This window comes from Durotheca rogersii (genome assembly GCF_024521655.1).
Source record: "Durotheca rogersii strain YMJ 92031201 chromosome Unknown GGS23scaffold_48, whole genome shotgun sequence".
NCBI lineage: Eukaryota > Fungi > Ascomycota > Sordariomycetes > Xylariales > Xylariaceae > Durotheca > Durotheca rogersii.
Window position 1 is genome coordinate 26,744 of NW_026251279.1, and position 20,795 is coordinate 47,538.

The 20,795-nt window shown below is 47.5% G+C and overlaps 2 protein-coding genes across 2 annotated transcripts; both read right to left on the reverse strand.

The window, feature by feature from the left end:
* Nucleotides 1-10,269: 10,269 nt before the first annotated feature.
* On the reverse strand, nucleotides 10,270-11,879 carry GGS23DRAFT_617844 (uncharacterized protein; the record flags this gene model as incomplete). Its single annotated transcript, XM_051520902.1, has 3 exons — nucleotides 10,270-11,343; nucleotides 11,476-11,583; nucleotides 11,694-11,879. The coding sequence occupies 3 exons, from the start codon at nucleotides 11,877-11,879 to the stop codon at nucleotides 10,270-10,272; spliced, it is 1,368 nt and encodes a 455-aa protein (XP_051367381.1).
* A 6,756-nt stretch (nucleotides 11,880-18,635) lies between these two features.
* GGS23DRAFT_399658 (cyclophilin-like domain-containing protein) lies at nucleotides 18,636-20,457 on the reverse strand. The gene is made up of 2 exons (XM_051513570.1): nucleotides 20,288-20,457; nucleotides 18,636-20,183 (listed from the first exon to the last, which is right to left on the reverse strand). Exons 1-2 carry the CDS (start codon nucleotides 20,365-20,367, stop codon nucleotides 18,788-18,790), a joined length of 1,476 nt encoding a protein of 491 aa, XP_051367382.1. The 5' UTR covers nucleotides 20,368-20,457; the 3' UTR covers nucleotides 18,636-18,787.
* Between the last annotated feature and the right edge of the window lie 338 nt (nucleotides 20,458-20,795).

Genomic DNA, 20,795 nt, shown 5'->3' on the forward strand with positions numbered 1-20,795 from the left:
GAGCTTATAAATCTTAACGACGTCGTTTAATAATCGGAAACTACCTTTTAAAACTATATTATCCGTACCTTACCCGATAGAATAACCAAGCTAGTTTACTTACGATTAAGTAGTATCCCCGAAAGTAATGAAGCCTTTTTTAAAGTAATTAAGGAAGCCGGCTAAATCTATAAAAATATAATAATTAACCTAGGGATTTCAGGAAAAGGAGGATCCGCTTCGTAAAAGAAGTATACGAAGGCGGATTAACATTAAAAGTAATCCGTAAAAGAGACTCGCTCCCGCTTAGGCTAACCGGTAAACGAACGTAAAAGTAAGGATAATAAAAAACCCGTACCGGCTAAAGACTTACGATAGATAGGTAATAAGAAGGCTTTAACCGGAATTAACTAAGCCGTAATCGACTAGCGAAAGAAAGATAAGAAAGCCTACTAGCGGTATAAAAGGAATAATTACTAAACCTTAGCTTATTTCGCTAAAAAGGACTTAAAAGGTCGGGACTTACCCGCGTTACTTAAGAAGGTCTTATTAAGGAAAAGAAAAAAAGAAGAACCCGAACCGCTACTTAATAAAAGAGCTAGAATCGATACTACCATACGATAGAAGGAAACCTTCCCTCGTATTATAGAACTATCCGACTCCGTCGAGGAACGGGATTTTTAAATATTCCCCCGTAAGCGTTAACGGAAGAAAGGAGCGGTAAAAATAACGTAAAGATTATAGCTACGAAGCGGCTTAGAACGCCGGAAATAACGGAAGTAATACTAACGGCGAAAAAACTACGAGTCCCCTAGCGTAACTTAAGCGAACCGAAATCGGGTAAACGACTTATTCATATAATATAAATAAAACATTAAGGGAAGGAATATCCCTTACGAGTCCTTCTAAATACCGATAGTAAGGTACCCCTAATTAACGCCGCTAAAGTCGAATAACTACGCCTTTTTATTAATTAACGCTTATAGCTAAGAACCCTAGTAAGATTCGACGGCTTTAAGATTTCGTTAGGAGGACTTTAATATACGAACGAAATAAAGCTCCGTAATTACGAATATATCTACTACGTCGCTTGGGAAGTTAGTAAATTAAATAAAGAGGTTAATACTATCCTACCGTAATAATAAATAAAGAAATACCTTCCCTAAGGGTTATTTACGAAAGAACGACTATACTTTAACTTACCTTAGTACCGGAACTATCGCTAACGGCTAGCCCGTATAGGAACTACGCGAGAAAGTAAGGCCCTGTTATAGGTACCCGAATAATTTCGCGACTTCGCTCCTATTATAACTAAAGAAATAAGGTAACGGTTCCCCGACCGGTAATCATAGGACTACGCGATTAAACTCCGGCTAGGAACTACCCCCCCCTAGGGACCCTTATACGCTATAAGCGGACGATAGCTAGAAGCATTAAAACCCTAGCTAAACGAAATAATAGCTATAGAAAGAATCCGGAAATCGAAGGTATTATACGGAGCCTTTATAATATTCGTAGATAAAAAGGACCCCGGCGCGCTAAGACCGGTAGCCGATTATCGGGAATTAAATAAAATTACCATATCCGTCCGATACCTTATCCTATTAATTAACGAGCTATAAAACTTATTCTAAATAGCGTAATGGTTTATTAAAATTAATCTAAAGTCGGGCTTTCATATAGTACGAATTAAGGAAGGCGACGAATAAAAAACCGCCTTCCGTACGCGCTATAAGTTATATAAATATACCGTTATACCTATAGGATTAATTAACGCTCCCGCTACCTTCTAAGCTATAATAAACCATATCTTCCGCGACCTCTTAAACGTAGGAATTATCGCTTACTTAAACGACGTCTTCGTTTACGCCGATACGCTAAAAAAATATAATAAATTAATTAAGGAAGTCCTAAAACGACTTACCGAAAGCTATCTAATAATAGCCCTAAAAAAATATACCTAGCGAATATAAGAAGTTAAGTTCTTAGGGTATAACATAAGCCCTAAGGGTATTACTATATCCAAAGATAAAATAAAAGCTATCCTTAACTAGCGTATCCTAACCATACTTAAAGACTCGTAAAGCTTTATCGGGTTTACTAACTTCTACCGTACATTTATACGTAACTTCTCGGGTATAGCTAGACTAATTACTAGCGCTAATAAAAGGAACCGTAAACTATGGAAATAAGAGATCGAAATAAAAAGGGCCTTTTAGGAATTAAAAGAAACCTTTATAAAGGCCCCGGTACTTATATATTTCGATCCTAATCGAGTCCCGATCGTTAAAGCCGACGCCTCGGACTTTATTATCTCGGTTATCCTTTCGTAAAAAAACGATAAAAGAAGATTAAAACCAGTAGCTTTTTTCTCGAAACGACTTACCCTAGCGGAAATGAATTATAAAATATATAATAAGGAACTACTAGTAATCGTCGACGTATTCGAAAAGTAGCGGTATTATTTCGAAGGCGCTTAGCATTAAATAAAAGTATACTTAAACCATTAGAATCTAACGTACTTTACTATAGTAAAAGTATTAAACCGACGATAAGCCCGCTAAGCTTAATAGCTCTCCTTATATTATTTTATAATATACTACCGCCCCGGGAAGTAAAATAAGAAGGCCGATATTTTATTTAAATTACTATAATATCGCCTTAAAAAAGGAGGAGCTAAGGACTAGCCGATAGTAACGGTTCTATAAGAAAGGCATTTTTTAAAAGATTTAGGCTTATTAACGGTAATACTCTTTAGCGCGCGATTAAGTAATATCTTAATACCCGCTTAGACCCTAAAGTTCGTTAAATAAGTTAGGAAGGCGGTTATATAGGACTCGGAATACTAGGCTTAATTAATTAGATAACCCGGTAAAGAGATAAAGCTTTAGGAGGGCCTCCTTTACCGACGAAATCGTCTATAGGTATTAAAGGATTTATAATAAGAAGTAATTAAATCTAAGTACGATACTAAAGTAACGGGATATATAGGTATAAATAAAACTATAAAGCTTATTACGCGTAACTTTTAGTAGCTTAACCTAGAGGTAATCGTTAGGGAGTTTATAAGGGGATATCGCGAGTATTAATAAAATAATGTATTACGATATACCTCGTTCGGATTATTATAGCCTATAGAATTATATTACCGACCGTAGTAGATAATCGCGATAAACTTTATTACGGACTTACCGATATTTAACGGCTATAACTCTATATAGGTTATCGTAAACCTCTTTATTAAAATAACGTACTTTATCCCGCTAAAAAAAGATAATAAAAAAGCCGAAGACTTAATACCTATCTTTATCCGTAATTACTAGCGGTTATATGGGATCCCTTTAGATATTATCTTCGACCGGGACTTACGGTTTACCTCCTATATCTAGAAGGGTATTTTAAAGCTCCTAGAAGTTAAGCTTAGAATAAGTACTACCTTCTACCCTTAAACGGATAAATAAATAGAAAAACTTAACCAAATCCTAAAAGCATACCTACGCGCCTTCGTAAATTACGAGATAAGCGACTAGGAAAGCTTACTCCTTACTACCGAATTTACTTATAATAATATTGCTTTGATAGCTACCGGTATATTATTTTTTTACGCTAATTATAAGTAATATTTAGTAATATTAAGGAGGAGCAGAGCGTACGCGATGCTAGAGACCCGGATATGTTTACTCGAAAGTATACTCTATCGAAGACTATAGTACGTACGATAGCCTAAGATAGATGAAACTAGTGTCGCTATATTAATCGAGAGATAAGGAATCTAATGTAGTTATTATATCTTAGCTATGCCCCTTAGTCGTAGAGATATAATAGTCGCTAGCCCGAAGGTATAAGAGGTAAGGGGAGAAAAGGAGTAAAACGCAAAAGTTACTTATTCGGCTATAGCGGTACGACGAAGTAACTTAAGCGCCTATAACTAAGATAGATGTATTAATCAGAGAACGACGAATCTAATGGCAAAAACGAATCTTTAATTAAGGTAAAAATAATAAAGATAGTAATCTAGTTAGGTAATGAATTAGATAATAGGCATGGCATATCCCGTACTTACGGGAGCTATGGTTACTCTATATAGGCATAAGGCCTATCGTAGCGTATTACGTAATGCATCAAGAGGGCATGTCTTACCGCACCACTACAATATATAATCCCCTACTAAGTACTCCTAAGAATCTAGGAAATAACCTCTATACTTACTAAATAACTAAGATATATAACGAAGCTAAATAACATTTAAAGAAAGTACGGTAGCGGATAAAAGGATAGGTAAATAAATATAGAAAAGAGAAACCTCCCTTAAAAGTAAGATAGCTTATTATATTAAATGCCCGTAACATTAAAACTAAACGTCCCGCGAAAAAGATAAATAAGAAAATACTCGGCCCCTTTAAGATCCAGAAGGTCGTTTCGCTTATTATCGTAATCTTAACGCTCCCGAAAGGCTAGCGTATTTATAATACCTTCTACGTATTCCTTATCGAACCTTACCGCGCTAGTAATTAGGAATTACCTAACCCTAACTAAGTCTTACGAAAGATAGCCCCGATTAAGGTAGAAAATTACGAGATAAATAAGGTATTAAATTCCGCTAGAACCGGAAAGGTTATTAAGTACTTAATAAAGTAGGAAGGCTAGCCGGTTAAGCGTTACTAAACTTAGGAACCGTAGAAGTACTTTACTACCGACGGAATAAAGGAAGCTATTAAGTTATTTTATTAATAAAATCCTAATAAACCTATTAACCATCGAGTTTAAGTACTTAACCTACGCTTAAAAACGAGCTTCTCCGAAGAAAAGGGATAATATTATACGGTATAATGGGCTATGCTCATAATAGGGCCCTGGCTAGTGCCAGGGCATAGTACGTAATTAGGCCCTTAGTACCTACGGAGGATAAGGCTAACTGTCGTAGGTACGGGCTATACGGCGTACCTTTTTTTCCTTTTTCTCCTCGTTTAGCTTTAGTTTATCAATATACGGCTTTTACCTAGCGAATAGCTCTTAAAACCGTAATAAAAAGCTAGACCAACCTTCTTTTATCGTTTTACGGAAGTAGTAGCATCTTAACGAGCGGAATTAGTAGTAGGAACGGCGATATAGCCCTTAGAAAAGCGGTACTAAGCTAGTAGTCGGAAAGGCGGTATTAGCTTTTAGATATACGCGCCGGTAGCTCCTACGAAGAAGACCGACGAAATAGTATCTTATACGCGGGATTAGTAGTAGGAAAGGCGATGCTAGCGTTTACGCCGGCTAAGTTAGTAGTCGGAAAGGCGGTATTAGCTTTTAGATATACGCGCCGGTAGCAGTACCTACGAACGAGGACCGACATAAAATAACCCGAAAAGAAAACGACCGATAGCCCCGAGAAAACGCAGATTTAGACGGTAATTTCGAGATAAGAAACGACGAAATTTACGGCTAAAAACGGCGGAAAATTTTTTTCCGGAGAAAGATAGTAGAGCGCTAGGGCATAGCGCTTATCGACGAGTTAAAAACGCCCGAGGCGTAACATAAGGAAGAAACGGCGTTAAAATAACGACGAAACGATAGGTTAAGTTAGGATAATAGTACTTCGATAAAGGCGTTAGCGGCGCTAGTAATAGACGGAAGGACGCGCCCCCGCGCGTTCTTAGGCGGAGCCCTTAGCTCCGTTAGCGGACGATAAACGATGGTCTTTAAACGAGTCGGACGGCGTATCCTAATACGTCTTCTAACGGAAGATAGACGATGGTCTTTAAACGAGTAGGGACGGCGTACCTTAGCACGCCTTCCGGCGGAGCCTCGCGGCTCCGCTAGTAGTACGGATAGGCCCCTAGCCTTTAAACGGAAGGATAGGCCCCTGGCCTTTAAACGGCAGTAGACGAGAGAGCGCGCCTTAGTACGCTCTTAGGCGGAACCCTTAGCTCCGCTAGCGGAAGATAAACGATAGTCTCTAAACGAGTCGGACGGCGTATTTTAGTACGTCCTTTAGCGGAAGATAAACGAGGGTCTCTAAATAGCGGTAGACGGACCGACGATCCCGTAGCTACGGGAGCTAGGCTAGACCTAGTAGGCGCTTATACGCGACTTCGTACGTAAGGCTTTAGAGCTCTACGATTTAATAGGAAGATCGGGATTATCCTCCGGGGAATAATAATACCCCGGGGAACGAAGATAGTAGCCCGGGAAGCGGATAACGTAACCCGGGAAACGGCGAAGGAGGAGGGGCTTTCGGGGGGAAGTAGCTACCGGGAAAGCGTACCCGGTAAGCAAAGAAACCCTGGAAACCTACGGAAGAGATCCCGGGAAAGAATAGGACCCGAGGGAAAAGCGCCGGAAGGCTAGAGGCGCCCGATATAATACCCCGGGAAACGAAAGGCCCCGGGAAGGAAACGGCGGAAGAAAAGGAGACCCCGGGGTATAGTATAACCGCCGGGGAGGAAAGGAAGGAGGCCTAGGGGTATATTAGTACCCTAGGAGGCGGAGGTAGTAACCCGGGGAGCGATTAGCGTACCCCGGGGGACGGAGGCAGTACCTAAGGATACGGTACGTATCCTAAGGCGCGGAGAAAACGGGTTAGGTTATTAGGGCTAGACGCCGAAAAAAAGGGCGGCAGGGCGTACTTTTTTTTTTTCCGGGAGGGGACCTTATGTAATAAGTTATGCCTATAATAAGGCCCTAGCTAGTACTAGGGTATAGTACGTAATCAGGCCCTTAGTACCTACGGAGGATAAGGCTAGCTGTCGTAGGTACGGGCCATACGGCGTACCTTTTTTTCCTTTTTCTCCTCGTCTAGCTTTAGTTTATTAACATACGGCTTTTACCTAGCGAACAGCTCTTAAAACCGTAACATACGGGAATGGAACCCTATATTAATAAATTAGGTTATAAAGGTTAGGAGGATAATATCGGGTAGTAAGGCCGTTACCTCGGCGACCTACTAAGGAAAGTCCTAAATAAACTACGAATAGCTTCGGTATTAAGGTACCTAGGTACTAAAGTACGGAAGTACCTCTGGGATATATTAGGACGAGATAAGGACTAGGAAACCTAAGAAGGAATAAGGACCTAAGAGACCCCCTATAGAATTATTAGTTAAATTAAACCTATTCCAAGCACATCCCCTTGTCATAATCCGTACGAAATTATGAAAGGTCTTGAAATATTAATAACGATAGTAACTCACGTATAATATAATAACCATGCCTCATCGTTATTCTTTCTTGCTATACCGTTCCAAAACGGCCACACCCTGCCTGTGAACCCGAAGCCAATAGCATCCGATAATGTGAACGTTAACGTGTTCGAACTCTAGGCTACTTAGAACCTCGTTAACTACAAGAAAAAAACTCAACCAAGACATCGTTCGCGATTTCCGAGGGTTATATGTTTATATCGCTGTTTTATCAAACACTCTGCTAGATACCGTGTCAGACGTCTTGTTTGGGTACGGCAGTGCCAAGGTCGTCTAGACCGTATCTGATCATATAGCATGCCCGTCACGTAGGTCTAAGCCTCAGGTCGCTGTCTAGACAAGAGCAGAAAGGGGGGACTAAGCGTACCCAAGCCGAGTTGAGTGTATATACAGGTTAGCTAACTCCACACTCTCTTTTCTTCCTACTAGTTAGCTAGTAAGTCAACACCTTGCTTGTGGCCCTCTCGTTGAGGATCGTGTCGCCTCCGACATATTATCTCTCCGACTGAGAGGCTGTGTTCGTTACCTCCTGCTAGCCCAGACAAGACATTCTTCCCCATCAGCAGGGGTAAGGAAACTTATAGTCATTTCGGTAATAAAATTGTCACAATTCGCTGTCCTGGCCTCTTCCATCTCCTTTGCCAACGAATGTCTGCTTCCAACACTAATGTCATCCTCAGTGCGTGATCGCGGTGCTAAACAGATCTCAGTTAGTATAGAATGGCCGCTATTATGTATTCATATGCTGCTAACCCCTTATGCTTACAGGCCCATGTTCCGCAACCAGGATGGTTCACGCGACATGGTTAAGTGGACCAAACAATAGGACATCGGACATGAGAATACTTATCTAACCAACCTTGTGGTAGGCTAAGAACAACAAATTATTGCCACATAAAAACATAAGCACCTACATCCAGTCGTTAAGAGATATGTTAGGTAAGGTAGAATTCCCTACGTGATACCGATCTATCAGCGGTACTGATAGTCACGAGATACCTCCAATGCGTCCCAAACGAGCATATCTTAGCAGGCGAATTATTGTTACGGTTATTCAAAACACCACCTCTAGGCCTAGCCATCGTATCCAACCCCTCTTCTAACGTGGCCCAAGTCCCCAAAAAAATCTCAAGTCGTAAACAAACCAGTGACTTATTTCATTGGCCCAGTAAGCACCCAGTAACGCGGTGTACCTATATTATGGTGAGGGCCCGCCCCCGGCGGTCACACAGAGGGGCGATACACCAAGTACGCAAGTCGCCGCCCCTTATATCATATATCTGAGCACCCGGGTGGAAAATCTCACTTTCCATTGGATTCTCATTGCCCTTAACCGCTATTATGGGCATCCTGTCGAGGAGCCTGTGTAGTTGTTCAGCCGCACCTCTGGCCCCCTTTTCTCTCGGCCCCCAGAAGAGCCAATAAGGAAGTCCTAGTCTCAGTGGATATCTCAGGGCGGTAGTGCATTGGGAGACACGCGTTAGTCCCCTAGGGGATTAGAATAGTGAACCCAAAGGAGGCTGAATGGGTATACGGCTATGTTCTTAAGATACTCTATCGGATCTAATATGTCATAAACTTTGCTCCTCTCTCAACTGTGAGAGGAGACAATCCTGCCCTTGGCCTCAACCACATGTGGCCCAAAACCACGGTACGACTCACGACGACCTCTTGCAGGTTAGATATGACTTGCGCGCACACTTTATCTCTCCCTCTTCTGACACCGGCATTCACTCCAACGTACTCTACCGTTCAGCCACGCTGGTGAGATCGCCATATTATATGTCGTAGGGGTCCCCGCAAATAAGGGGCCAGGCGAGAGAGATAATGACAATGATTAGCAACAGGGGTAACAGACTGGGGTGAACGACCCCTTCCCCCCTAAACCCAACATGTAAACAGTAAAGCAATGCCTGAACTAGCATACTAACAGGTGGTATTATACCATGCCAGCCCTGCCGTAGTAAGAAGTAAGACGTCAGTAGGTCTCCAGTCTTATTTTGTCTTTTCCGTCAAGATCCGTTTTCTTGCCGCCAGAATATGCGCAGTCCATCTTACACCGCTGATGCTGGGGTGGAGAGAATGAAAGAATTTCAGGGACCCGATCGGATGAATAAGGACCATTCGTCTTCATGAAGTGGGGTCGAAAAAAAAGATGAGGTGGGCAAAATAGAAATGGAAGCACACAAGACGAGGTTAGAGAATCCGAAGCAGGTAGATCGACGGGGGCGACGCGCATCCTCGAGCACACGAAATCAATATCGCCGGCGGTCCCGTGTGCAAACAATTACCTCAACCTCCCGATACCTCCTTCTTCAAGCAAATTTGTTTTGAGACACCACCGCGTAAATCGAGAAGAGTGTGGCAATGGATGGTTTACCACGCGGATAAGGATCGACGAGCCGGCGATGGATCGACGGGTATCTAACCGAGCCGTCCTGCATATGTGAGAGGAAAGGTTCTGGGTCGAGGACTGGATGGCTGCGAGCCAGTGGCCTGCATCCTGGCGCAACACACCAGCCGACAACACGAAGCGCCATACGTCCGCCGGCGTGCCTGCTGGGCACTATTCCGACTGTTAGTGGTAGGTCCATTATCCGGTCCCTCGGAGCTTGGGAGTTTGTTGAAAAAAGGGGGTGCCGCTCGATTTGGAGTTGGAGGCGAAGAAGGCCCGACTGGCTTTCCTGAAGTTGAACGCCCGACAAAGAAAACAGAGGCAGGCCATCGAGGCGCATGTGTGCTGCAAGGAAACTCTCGACGCTCGAGGCGAGGCCCCGTACAGACGAGCTGAAAAAGGAAATCTAGGTGAGGCGCTGGAGACCGGGATCGCTTCCCTGCAAACGGCTCCGTCTCGTCCTCTCTTGGAAACAGGAAAGGCGAGAAATCGTAAAATGAAAAGCCTCCACGCGTCCCCATCTGTCCCTGGCAGCAGACAACTCTTTCCCCCCCCAACATTCATACAGTACTGACTGAACTGACCGGCTGACTGACCCCCGCCCCTCCCACCCTCTCCCCCCTCCCTCTCCCCTAGATACGTCGCACCGCATACCGCCATCACCCGGATGCTGAACCAACCGGGGAAACTTAGAGACAGAGCAGTGAGTTTATCCCCCACGGAGGTTTCCCGCAGATCGTCGGCGGCCGTCCGTATGCAGATGCGCGGATCCGCCGCTGCCACTCCTTCGACCAGAAGACCTGGTTGCTCCCTCTACTCCATCCTGTGAGGCAACGTAGCTCTGGGGCGGAGGAGCATGAGACTCATGAGTGTCTGGGACGTATACATGGCCGTTGGGGAGAACAGATTCAGGGCTGGCTCCGCCGCTAGACTCGGAACCTCGTCGAGAAGTACCGGCCTTGGTACCACCGTATATATAGCTCAGCCCCGGGCCAGTGTCTTCGGCTGACCGGAGGGCATGATCACTAGATGTGTAAATCACATCGGAGGCTGAAGCCGCGCTATTCAGGTAATTGGTGTTGTCGTTCTGACCTGTCGGCCGATGCAGGACGCCAGACGGCAGCGCGGTCCCAGCCGAGTATTGTGTCTCGAAATTTGAGCTCAAGCTACCGTAGCTGACCTCAGACATCGACCCGGTCGGTGAAGCTTTTGTATTTGAATAAGCATTCCCAATGCCATCCGGGCGGTACCCAGATGAGCCCGTAAGGGTACGGTTCACCTGAGGAAGTAGGCGGTCTGAAGGCACCACACGATCAGACGCATTTGGCAGCGAGGCAGCCATCCCAGACAAGGAGAATCCAGTAGCAGAATCACTGCTTACTGTCGGGCGTTGTATCAGGTTACCGTAGGGGTAAGAGGAGGTCTCGTTATCGACGTAGAGAGACTTACCCGAGCCGTATCGCCCGTATCCCTGCACCATATGAGCAGGATCATGGCTCAACATCGGGTAGGAGTAGTTGAGGCCGTAATCCACCCCATCATTCTGATACCCTGCTGACCATCCCGGCATCGCAGAATAGTAACCCTTACTGCCATTACCATACGGGTACTGATTGGGTCGATAAGAATTCACACCGTCCCCAGCAGACAGGTCCGAATATTGAGATATGGAGCTCAAGGGAGAACCCGCAATCCGAGCCTGGTGGCTATAAGGCCGTGCCGCTTCGAGATTATACCCGAACTCGTTGTTGTCGTTCCTAAGATGGGTCTCGGTCGATGACACCTGAATATTTAGAAGAATATTAGGGAGCCGACGCTAGGAGTATATATCCACTATGTCTTCTTTGCCTCCTTCCTCCTCATTATCTTCTTCTTTTTTGGATGCTTTGGCGGGAAATAGGGAGGGGGGTGTTACCCGTAGAAACAGGCATGGTTCGTGGCCTGCATTCTTGCAGTTCGAGCATGGAAGTCCATGTCCCGTGTCGCCACTACATCGTATCTTGCGCTTACGACACCGGCCGCACTTTAACGTGGCTTCATGTCAGCGTCTACTATAGCTTCTTCGGCTGACAAGAGTGTAAGGGGGACCAGCTTGGTCACGCAAAAGGACAAGAGGTAGTTACGTCGACTTACTGCTACTGCAATCCTCTTCCGAGGTTGTGATTCAACGTCCCCTTCGCGTTCGGCCATGGTGGCTGTGCGGCTATCTCGAGAAGAGAGGTAAGAGCGACGATCTGAGTAAGATACGGGGTATGGTGGACAAGCGCGGCTATATCGTCTACCGGCTTCGCTTGGGGGGTAGCAGGTCGGAGTCACCATTGTATAGGTGTGTATTCGTTTATATGGATATCTGTATGTGCGCGTGCGTATAGGTGATTCTGCCACCTCTCGAATTCGGGCGGCCAAGTGCGTGAGAGACAAGGACAGTGTTCAGCCAGCTCCCGTGCTATTATCAGAATTGTGTCAAGGGGGAGGGGCCTTTTTCTGCTCTACGAGACGAAAGGCAAAATATCGATGGGAAAACGATGAGTTCTCCCAGCGAGCGAATAACAGGGACCACGCGGTTCGTCCAAAGTATGTGGAATTTAGACCCAGACCTTGGCCTGACGAGAGAGGTTGGAGCTTTACGGGATCTCTTCCGTCCTGTAAAACTTCGATGGCTCATCAAATAGCAGATTTGATCTGACGGTTTGCAGAGAAGGGGAGAAACAATTATGGTTAGATACAAATCAAGAAAAATTAAATAGAAAAAAAAAAACATAGGAACGAAATTGAAAAACTGCATGTCCTGTCACTGTTATACTCCCGTACCACACTTCCGCAGACAAGCGCCGATATCCAAGAGTGTTGTTTGCAACTAGATCTGAAAACCCCTTCAGGGCAAGGAGGCGCCTACTGAAGACTTGTCATCTCACTGCTCGTCAATAACACAGCAGGTGTCACGTCGACAAGGTCCACGAAGTCGATTAACCTAGCCCTGTTACGCAGGCCTATGGAGACTAAGTCAGGAGACGGTTGGATGCATGGTTACTGCATGATGAGCAAGGCCGTAGCCATGCGTACACTGGCTTGGAGTGACTGGTATGTAATCCATGTGCTCCGTTTCACTCTAGGAAAGCAACGAAAGTCCACGCACGCAAACAGCTCGTCTACAAGACCGGGGTGAGAGCAGAGGAAGGCCAGGGTGATCATCCCCGGAGGCGATCTGGAGCTGGAAGTTTAGGACTAGCCAATCTCGATTTCAATCTATAGATGATGTCGAAAACCAGGCAGACCTCATCTGGACTGAGACCAACATCTATCATCTATTCCGGATTTGGCTGAGACCCAGAACACTGGCCACCAGGTGTGCGCGTAGCTTATCCCCCTCGCCCTCCCCCCACTTCTTCTCGCCATAAGATCATTACTGACTCGGGTCAACCCAGGGACGTTAGTGAGGACTAGGTCTTGCCGTTGAGCATAAATTTCCTGGCCGACAGCCCTTGTCACCAGCGAAGCAAAACTGGCGACAGAAAGGTGCAGATGTGAGATGGCACCAAAATCACGTAGCAAACTACGTCTAGCCAGTTCACTCCTTGGCGTGGAGAGGCAACATTGCCTAGGAGGCATTAACGCTGTGTCATTTCCACCGGGATCTCTCACAACGCTTGCTCAGGCCGAGCGACCTGTCACCTGCGTGGAATATAGGAAACCAGCAGGTAACGAGCAGTCGATCACTAGGATGGGGGTTACGAGAGGCTCACCTGAGCAAACAGAAGGAGGTGGCTTTGGGCCAACGGCTCTCGTCCTACTAGAGGCCCAAACATCGGGTGGGACGATGTTATGTCTTGACTTACCTCACCGTAAAGTGAGAGAGCTCGGTGGTACTTGATGCTAAGACATATCTCAGGGTGAGGGGGTTGATGTGTCGCAGTTCCTCATCACTTATCGCATAAAGATTTGTGTACAACGTCTGAGGGCTAATGGGATGGGCGTCGTCGAGGAGGCCCCAATCGGAATGCTCCGGCCATACCAAGCCCCAGACACTCTCATGCGTATCTCCCCTAGGTGCATCCAGTAGCCCAAACGTGATGAAGACAGCCATCGTGCTCTCGACCAGAGGTGACGGAAGGGCCCTCTTTCTTCCGCGGACCCTAAACTCAGCCTACATGAGCCACGGCCACTTTGAGCAGCTCTTATTGGAGAGGCGTGGAGGTCATCAATCCTCCCCCTCCTTCATCATATAGACGCTATACACGGTGTATGCGGCAAGAGGCACAGCGACAAACGGCGCTGGTCCGCGCCCGAATGGTTAAGTTACTCGGGTATCCTCGTTTGTACTCGTCTGCAGCTGGAGTTGAGATAGACACCGAGGCTTACATGGCCCATCCAGCCATGCCTCAGACCATGCAAACGACGAGATATCGCTCCAGAATGGTAATCGAAGCCATCTTTAACCAGCAGCACTCTTAATGGAAAGTTTCTTGTAAACTTCGATGATATACCTACCGTTTTACTTTAAGTACACGAGATACCTAATTAAGCCATACGACCGTAAGGAAGGATACCCAGATCGAAGACGGTCGGAAGCAGAAAAGTCCTACCATGGTTATTTCCGCAGCTAGTCCCTGTTATTGCATGATTTCTCAGCCACGGCTGATAGGGGAGGGGATCGTCAATTTCCGTGTCTAGTATCTAGTTGGTGGCTCCTTTTTCCATTTTCCCCTCCTTGCTGTTCCCCTTGTGTAGTGAAGGCGATTCAAGTTGGTGATTGGATATGTACGTTTGGAATGATTGTTATGTTGGTGAGCGAAATGCCCTACAAAGCCAGCCCCTATTATTTCAGTTTGCAAACCACGACATGCAGACAGCAATGTCTTGCAGAGATATATGGGTGTTTAGCACACCGGTAAGACCAGGGAATAAGTTATTGGTTGCTGACTGCACGCAGCTGCGACATACACGGATTGAAGATTCCCAAGGCCTGCCCCTGACTGATGAATATCTGGCAGAGCTGTCGCACAGTGATATATGAGTTTCCATTTTACACACTCATGAGTTGCAGTGCGCCCTCTCTCAAGCATAAATGGAGAGCCCAAGAAAATGCTTACAACCTCCTAGAGTTTAAGCACCAAGTACCGCCGACGACATAGGTCGTGATGAGGATCATCATACGCGTCATACAATGTAGACCCGAGGTACCTAATTAGGTTACACTGATCGACCGCCGCTTTGTCACAGAAGCTCTGGTGTCTTCATGGAGTCTGAAGACTTGTGATGGGGAACAAAGCCATTGCCCAAAGAGGGTAGCCTATAGGTCCGAGTAAACTTGGGCCTTATTGCTTTGGTCCATCCTCCAGGACATGCTATTTCGATTCTGATAGCTATCCGAGCCTGGGTTCGTATAGACAGGACAGAGGTGGCAGGCCAAACCACAGCATTGCCATCCCGTACCTACAGCTTCCGAATGCAGCAGACGTATAACCATGAAGAGTCCACCTGTCACCAGCTAGACACACGGCCACCCCTCTTTCTTCCTCGCGGGAGGGAAACGACGTAGACGCCGGGGCAAATCAACGGAACTTTTCCCTCCAGCGTCGCGGCAGGCTGCATGCCCTGCCATCAGTCATCTATAGGGGGGAAGAAAAGGTTGGAGGCCAAGATGGATGACTGCGGGTGGCCGCAATTGTACCACCAGCCGCTACACCATTGGCTGAAACTAGTCCGTCAGTATGCGAGACATTTTGGGGGTCCAAATTAGCATGGAGCACATTAACGGGAGGGAGCCCAGAAAAGATTCTGCAGCGATGGCCGGGGCGTGTTGGCAAGATTGCGGGACACCTACTTAATAAGCAGGACGGCAACCTGTACCTGGCTGAAGCATCGTACCGACGATGTCTTGGAGCGCTAATAGGGCTAAGCTCGTTCTGGGGATCAGGCCAGGGGTGGTCGAAGTGAACTCGATCGATCTGCGTAGGGGTTGTTGCTTAATCTGACCCGTACCTAATATCTGCTCCGTTGATCACGTTGTCGTTGCTGTCATCACTCTTGCCGTCTTCTCTGCCGCCACCCCTGTGCTTAGGACACCATGCCTTCGCTCGCTCTTGACGTCTCCCTCGGCCGAGAAGACTTTTACGAGCTAACGCCAAGGATGGCTTGTCATCACAGTAGCACACCGCCAAGGTCGAGGTCAGCCGCGGGTGCTGGGTGAAGTGTCAGTGTTGCACAAGTCCGCTCTAGAACCGAATACTCGCTAGAGCACACACCTACACGAATCGACGGACTGCTTAGTGAGCTGTTATTGTGGCCTAGCTCCCACCTAGTACAACCCTCGAGATTCTTCCCCTCGGGCCAGTTCATTTCCTCCATAGGCCGTAGTCGGAGTTCCGACCGAAATTGAATAAATAGCCTTAAATTGACGAGGCGGGAAGGCACATCAGGCCGAAAAGCCGGATGGCTTCTGGTTGGCTTTTCGTAATAAGCCTCTTGGTTGCAAGGAGGGCCCCTACGAAGGCAGCCACCGAGTAGGCCCTAGGCCGGACAGGAGAGAGGAAGCTATAGTCGAAGTCCAGTACAATGACGAATCCCTCGGTCCGATCTAGGGAGATATGACCGTATAGATCGCCCAGTGAGGGCTTCGTCACACAGACGGGGGACCTTGCAGCTAACGTTCTAACAGGCGACCCGGCATCGAGCAGGAGAAAATGTGGATTGCGGTCCCGTACGAGAACGCCTGCTAGATAAAGGGTAGCATCGATCGGTCGATGGCGTTTTGAGCCACGTCGTTGAAAAGCCTTCAAGCCCTTTCGGTTCGGATCAGAGTGCTAAGGGCACCCGGTACTACGAGTGACAAGAATTCGATTTGTGAACTTCGCGCCCTTGTAGACACGCAACCCCTGCCCCCCCCCGGCTTCCCAATCCAAGCAGCCACATACAGGGAGAATGAGCGTTCGGGAAAAGCATCCTATTGGAGGTGCGTGTATTCGATACCTTTCTTATTCGCCGACATTCTTTCCCGTCGAGTGCAAGTTTCCATGGTATGTGGCTATGCAGAGCTCCGCTAGCTCCGACGTCCCTTAATATGATCATAGGTGGAGGGCGGTAGGGAGAGAGGGTAGATGCCTACGTGTATATATCGTAAATGGTCGCGGCTAAGACCACCTGAACGTTACTCGGGTGACTACCTCCTTCCTCGTCTCCTCTCCTCGCCCGTTTGTATAGGTAGATCTGAAAACGACGTGTATAAAACGACATATCAACGATTTATATGACCCTCTAAGAGATGGGGTATGGCTAAGAGCGCGTTTATACGTCGACAAAGCCTACACGGTAGCGAGCAGCGGCTAGCCTTGAGCTCTCTACATCATCAACACCCTAATATTATCCCACTCGAGATGCACTTCCAGGATAGTCAAAGCGCAAATTTTCGAAAGAAGTGGAGGGCCGGTTGCCCGAAGTATACGTCTATCTAGTCCCGCATTCATCCAGTCCTACAGAAGGCATACTTGTAGAGAATGCTATTCCCGACGCGTTCCAGATCGCCTCGGCACGGGTTAGGTGACGGTAGACACCCGTTGTTGAGTAGCCCGGAGCACTTAATAGACAGTAAGTAATAGAGAGCAAGCAGACCGCCAGAGACACCGGCGCTTCTGTGAGCTTCTATGAGCCGCATCTAATCACAATTTGACACTGAAATACCTGGTTAGCCGGGCAATATAGCCCCAATTTCTCGCCAGTGGCAGCGAGTGATGCCCTTCCCTAGTTGTAATAGGCACCAGTTGCCCAGCGCTTCCTTGGTGATAACTCATCGCTTTAATCCCACCAAGGTTCTCCCGGCGTTAGTAGCATTACAAAGAATCCTTTCGAGCGGGGGACCCTCGGGCGACGGCGGTATCAGGTGTCACGAGGGTGTCTTGAGACACACCAGACGTTGAGTAACCCAGCCTAGCAGCCAAGTCTTCCACAGTCATGATTGACAGTAAATCATGTGGAATGCCAACTCGTCTGAGAGGTGGAGGCGATTTTGTAGTGCAAACGACGGCCCGTAGCAATACTCGAAGACGACGTAGATGAAAGATAGGTAGATGCTGTAAAAGTATTCCCAGATGCGTTATAGCGATTGTAGAGCTCGTCGTCCAACACGGCTATGCCACGTTTCCCACCGAATTCGTGGTTGCTTGCTCAAATCATTCTCCTGCTGATGATGGTCGCATTCGTTTGACTCGATGGGCCTTCGCTCTATTATCACTTTTCATTGTGGTTTAGGGTAACGTCCCGAACTGCCCCAAGAGCATTATCGTCATCGTTTACACCATGGAACAAGAAGCTGCCCACCCCCTCCAACTGCTATTATAGCAGACAAAGCCCCAAATATTTCGGAAAGAAGCATAGTCTCCCGATCTTTCGCCTAGGTTACTACCGTACGGTCATTCCGATTTAGTGGCCATACGCAGAGACGATACTTGTGCCCGGTAATTAGGCCGCTACCGATGCCGGAAACACATATTAGCTCTTAGTCGAAATTGACGACTATGGGTTCCATGAGACAGCTTGGCCTAGGAGTTACCATGTGACGCGATGACGGCCGCAGACATGGCGCAGCTTGCCGTTGTTGTGGCCACGAGTCGTCGCGGCCGCGGAAGAGCTTTAGCAGTAAAGAAACCCGACGAACTTCTAGCAGTCTGAAAATGCCAGATACGGCCAACGACTAACTGGTGGCCATGTTAATCGCACAGGCGCTCAGGTGCTTAGACATCCCTACATGGAGATATTTCCGGTATTTCGGGTGTCGGCGTGCCCGAGAAGACCAATACTATACGATTTGGTAACGGCATTCATAACGATAGATCACCTCAAGTACCGCCTCTCAAGGCATTACTTGAAAGAAGCAGTCAACTTCATCTTTGAATCCAAGTCAGACCCCGTCGCCTCGGCAGATGAATAGCGACGGAGACTGGGCGCTGGGTGTCCATCGGTATACATAGATAAGCAGCTCAACAAGCCTGGGAAGATTCCCATCACGTTTAAGGTAAGCTGCCGTTCAGTTGCTAGATTTGTACCGGTTTGCTCTCCAAGCCCAACTCCGTAGGCCTGGAGATTGTGCGCTTGAAAAATTGAGCCACCAAGAGCTATATCGTCTCAGATACGACAAGTCGGAGAGCCGCAATCGAGACGTCCAAAAATAAGAAGCGGATGCCTACGTATTCCTATGGATGCGCGACGACTAGATTCCGTCCATCGAATACAGGCTATCTCCGTCGATAATCGCCGTGAGCTCCCCGGTTTCTATCGTTGTCCCGATCCTGAGGATTCCGATGTCGATTGTCGTACCGTGGCCTAGTACGATCTTCTCTTTGGTCGTTGTCATCCCGGGCTCGGATATGATGCTTCTCTCTCCTAGGACTTCGACTTCGCCTCTGTGACTCCTGATTCCTCTCGCGCCCATTACCACCATTCCAAGGCCGTTCTCGATTCCTGCCATCGCGTCCGTGGTCCGCGAAGCGATCTGCATCATTTGCCCCCCTACCCTCTTCATCTCCGCCGTCCCTTTGTCGCTCATGCCGGCCACGCATCTCTTCCTCGCCGTAGACCATACTGTAACGGCCACGGTCATCATCACGCCCGTCTTCTTCTCTGTACTTCCTCCACTTTTCCAAGCCTTTCACGCCACCCCATCCACCACCATCTCGTCCCCGTTTTCGCTTTGCATTCTCGCCGCCCCTCCAAACTTCAGCTAACTTACTCACGCTCTGACTGAAGTCTACGTGTATTCTCCGGTCATCAATGAGCACGCCTTGCATTTTGAAATAAGCTGCTTCGCAAGCACTCTTTTCCTCAAACTCGATGAATGCATACTGTAAACTATCACCAGTCTTCTTATCGCGAATCACTTCGCAGGAGAGGATGATGCCGAAACGGCTGAAGATGAGCTCGAGGTCCGAGTCCGTAGTGACGGGATTAAGTTTGCAAACGAAAAGCACGTTCTCAGGAGGCTTGACCTCGGCAAAAGGAAGGTCGCCCATCATCTCCAGGGTCAAAGCCTGGGCGCGGGCTTCCCTCTCGCGTCGCGCCTTTTCCGCAGCGTCCTCGTCCACTTCTTCGGTTAGCGTAGCGTCGTCGGCGATTCGGACTGTAGCAAGCTGGGCCTTGGACGGCGCAGGTGACTGGCTCGGCTCTCGTAACCCCGGCGGATCGGCGTACGGGTCGTCGAGAATAATGGTGTGTTTTATCCGGATATCAACGAGGGGATGACCGTCATGGTCGGTGATTGCATTGTTGATCTTCTCTAAAGCATCGAATCCTTCGACCACTTTACCAAATATCGCCGCCTTCCCATCTAGATAATCCGTACTGTCGCCAAGAGTAACAATGAACTGGCTGCCGGCAACACGAACATCTGGGTCGGAAGGGTGTGGCACGGTAGCCATGGAGACGGTTCCTCTTTCGAGGTGCTTCAACTTGGGATTAAAGGTCGCGGGGAAAGTCTTCTCGGAGGGCCCGGAGACAAGGCCCCATATCGAAGAGCCACCATCGGAGGAAGGGGACGTGGGCCCGAGGGGATCGCCGGTTTGGAAGGAGAAATTCTGTTGAATAGAGTGGACGGGTGAGAAGTTGTAATATTTCACCTTGCAGAGCTTGAGAAAGCTACGATGACACGGGAGGTCAGCCTATGATTAATCCCATCCTCGGAGGAGTTGATTCGGACATGGGGTTGTGCAGTGGGCTGGAACGGAAGGAATGAAACCTACTTCTCACATTCTTTGGGCGCGTAGTCTGTCAAGAGGTCTATCACCACGTCGCCCGCGCTCGTCTCAAGCAGTACTGACATGCTTATGTGGAACCACGAAAAGAACCACGGTTTGCCAAACACATCAGCATCTATCGTCCAAGTCGAGAACGTGGGTAGGAAGTAGTGATAGCGTGCGTAGCAACGAAAAACCTGATTACGAGGGCGAGTCTGTCGTGGACTGAAAACAGGCGAGGTAATGAAGGTAGACAACTCAGTTTGATGGATGGAAACGATACGACATTACATAAGCTGAGCGATCCATACGGTTTTCGCGCATTAGGTACCCAGGTACCTAAGGTGCCACCGGTACTTTGGCTGATGCCTCCACCATTCAGTTCGATCCCCTTCACGCTGCCCGCAAGTAAATATACGCTATAATAACACGCCCAGGCTCGGGACGCTGAACGCGATATGCTCATATGACCGGATGAAAATCCACCCCTCGATGAATAGCACATGAATTCAAT

What these genes read in the sequence shown, in the direction of transcription:
- GGS23DRAFT_399658 (XM_051513570.1), bottom strand. Translation starts at nt 20,367, where the DNA reads ATGTCAGTACTGCTTGAGACGAGCGCGGGCGACGTGGTGATAGACCTC. An exon ending in GCGCCCAAAGAATGTGAGAA is followed by an intron (nt 20,184 to 20,287) that starts GTAGGTTTCATT and finishes GTGTCATCGTAG; the next exon opens with CTTTCTCAAGCTCTGCAAGG.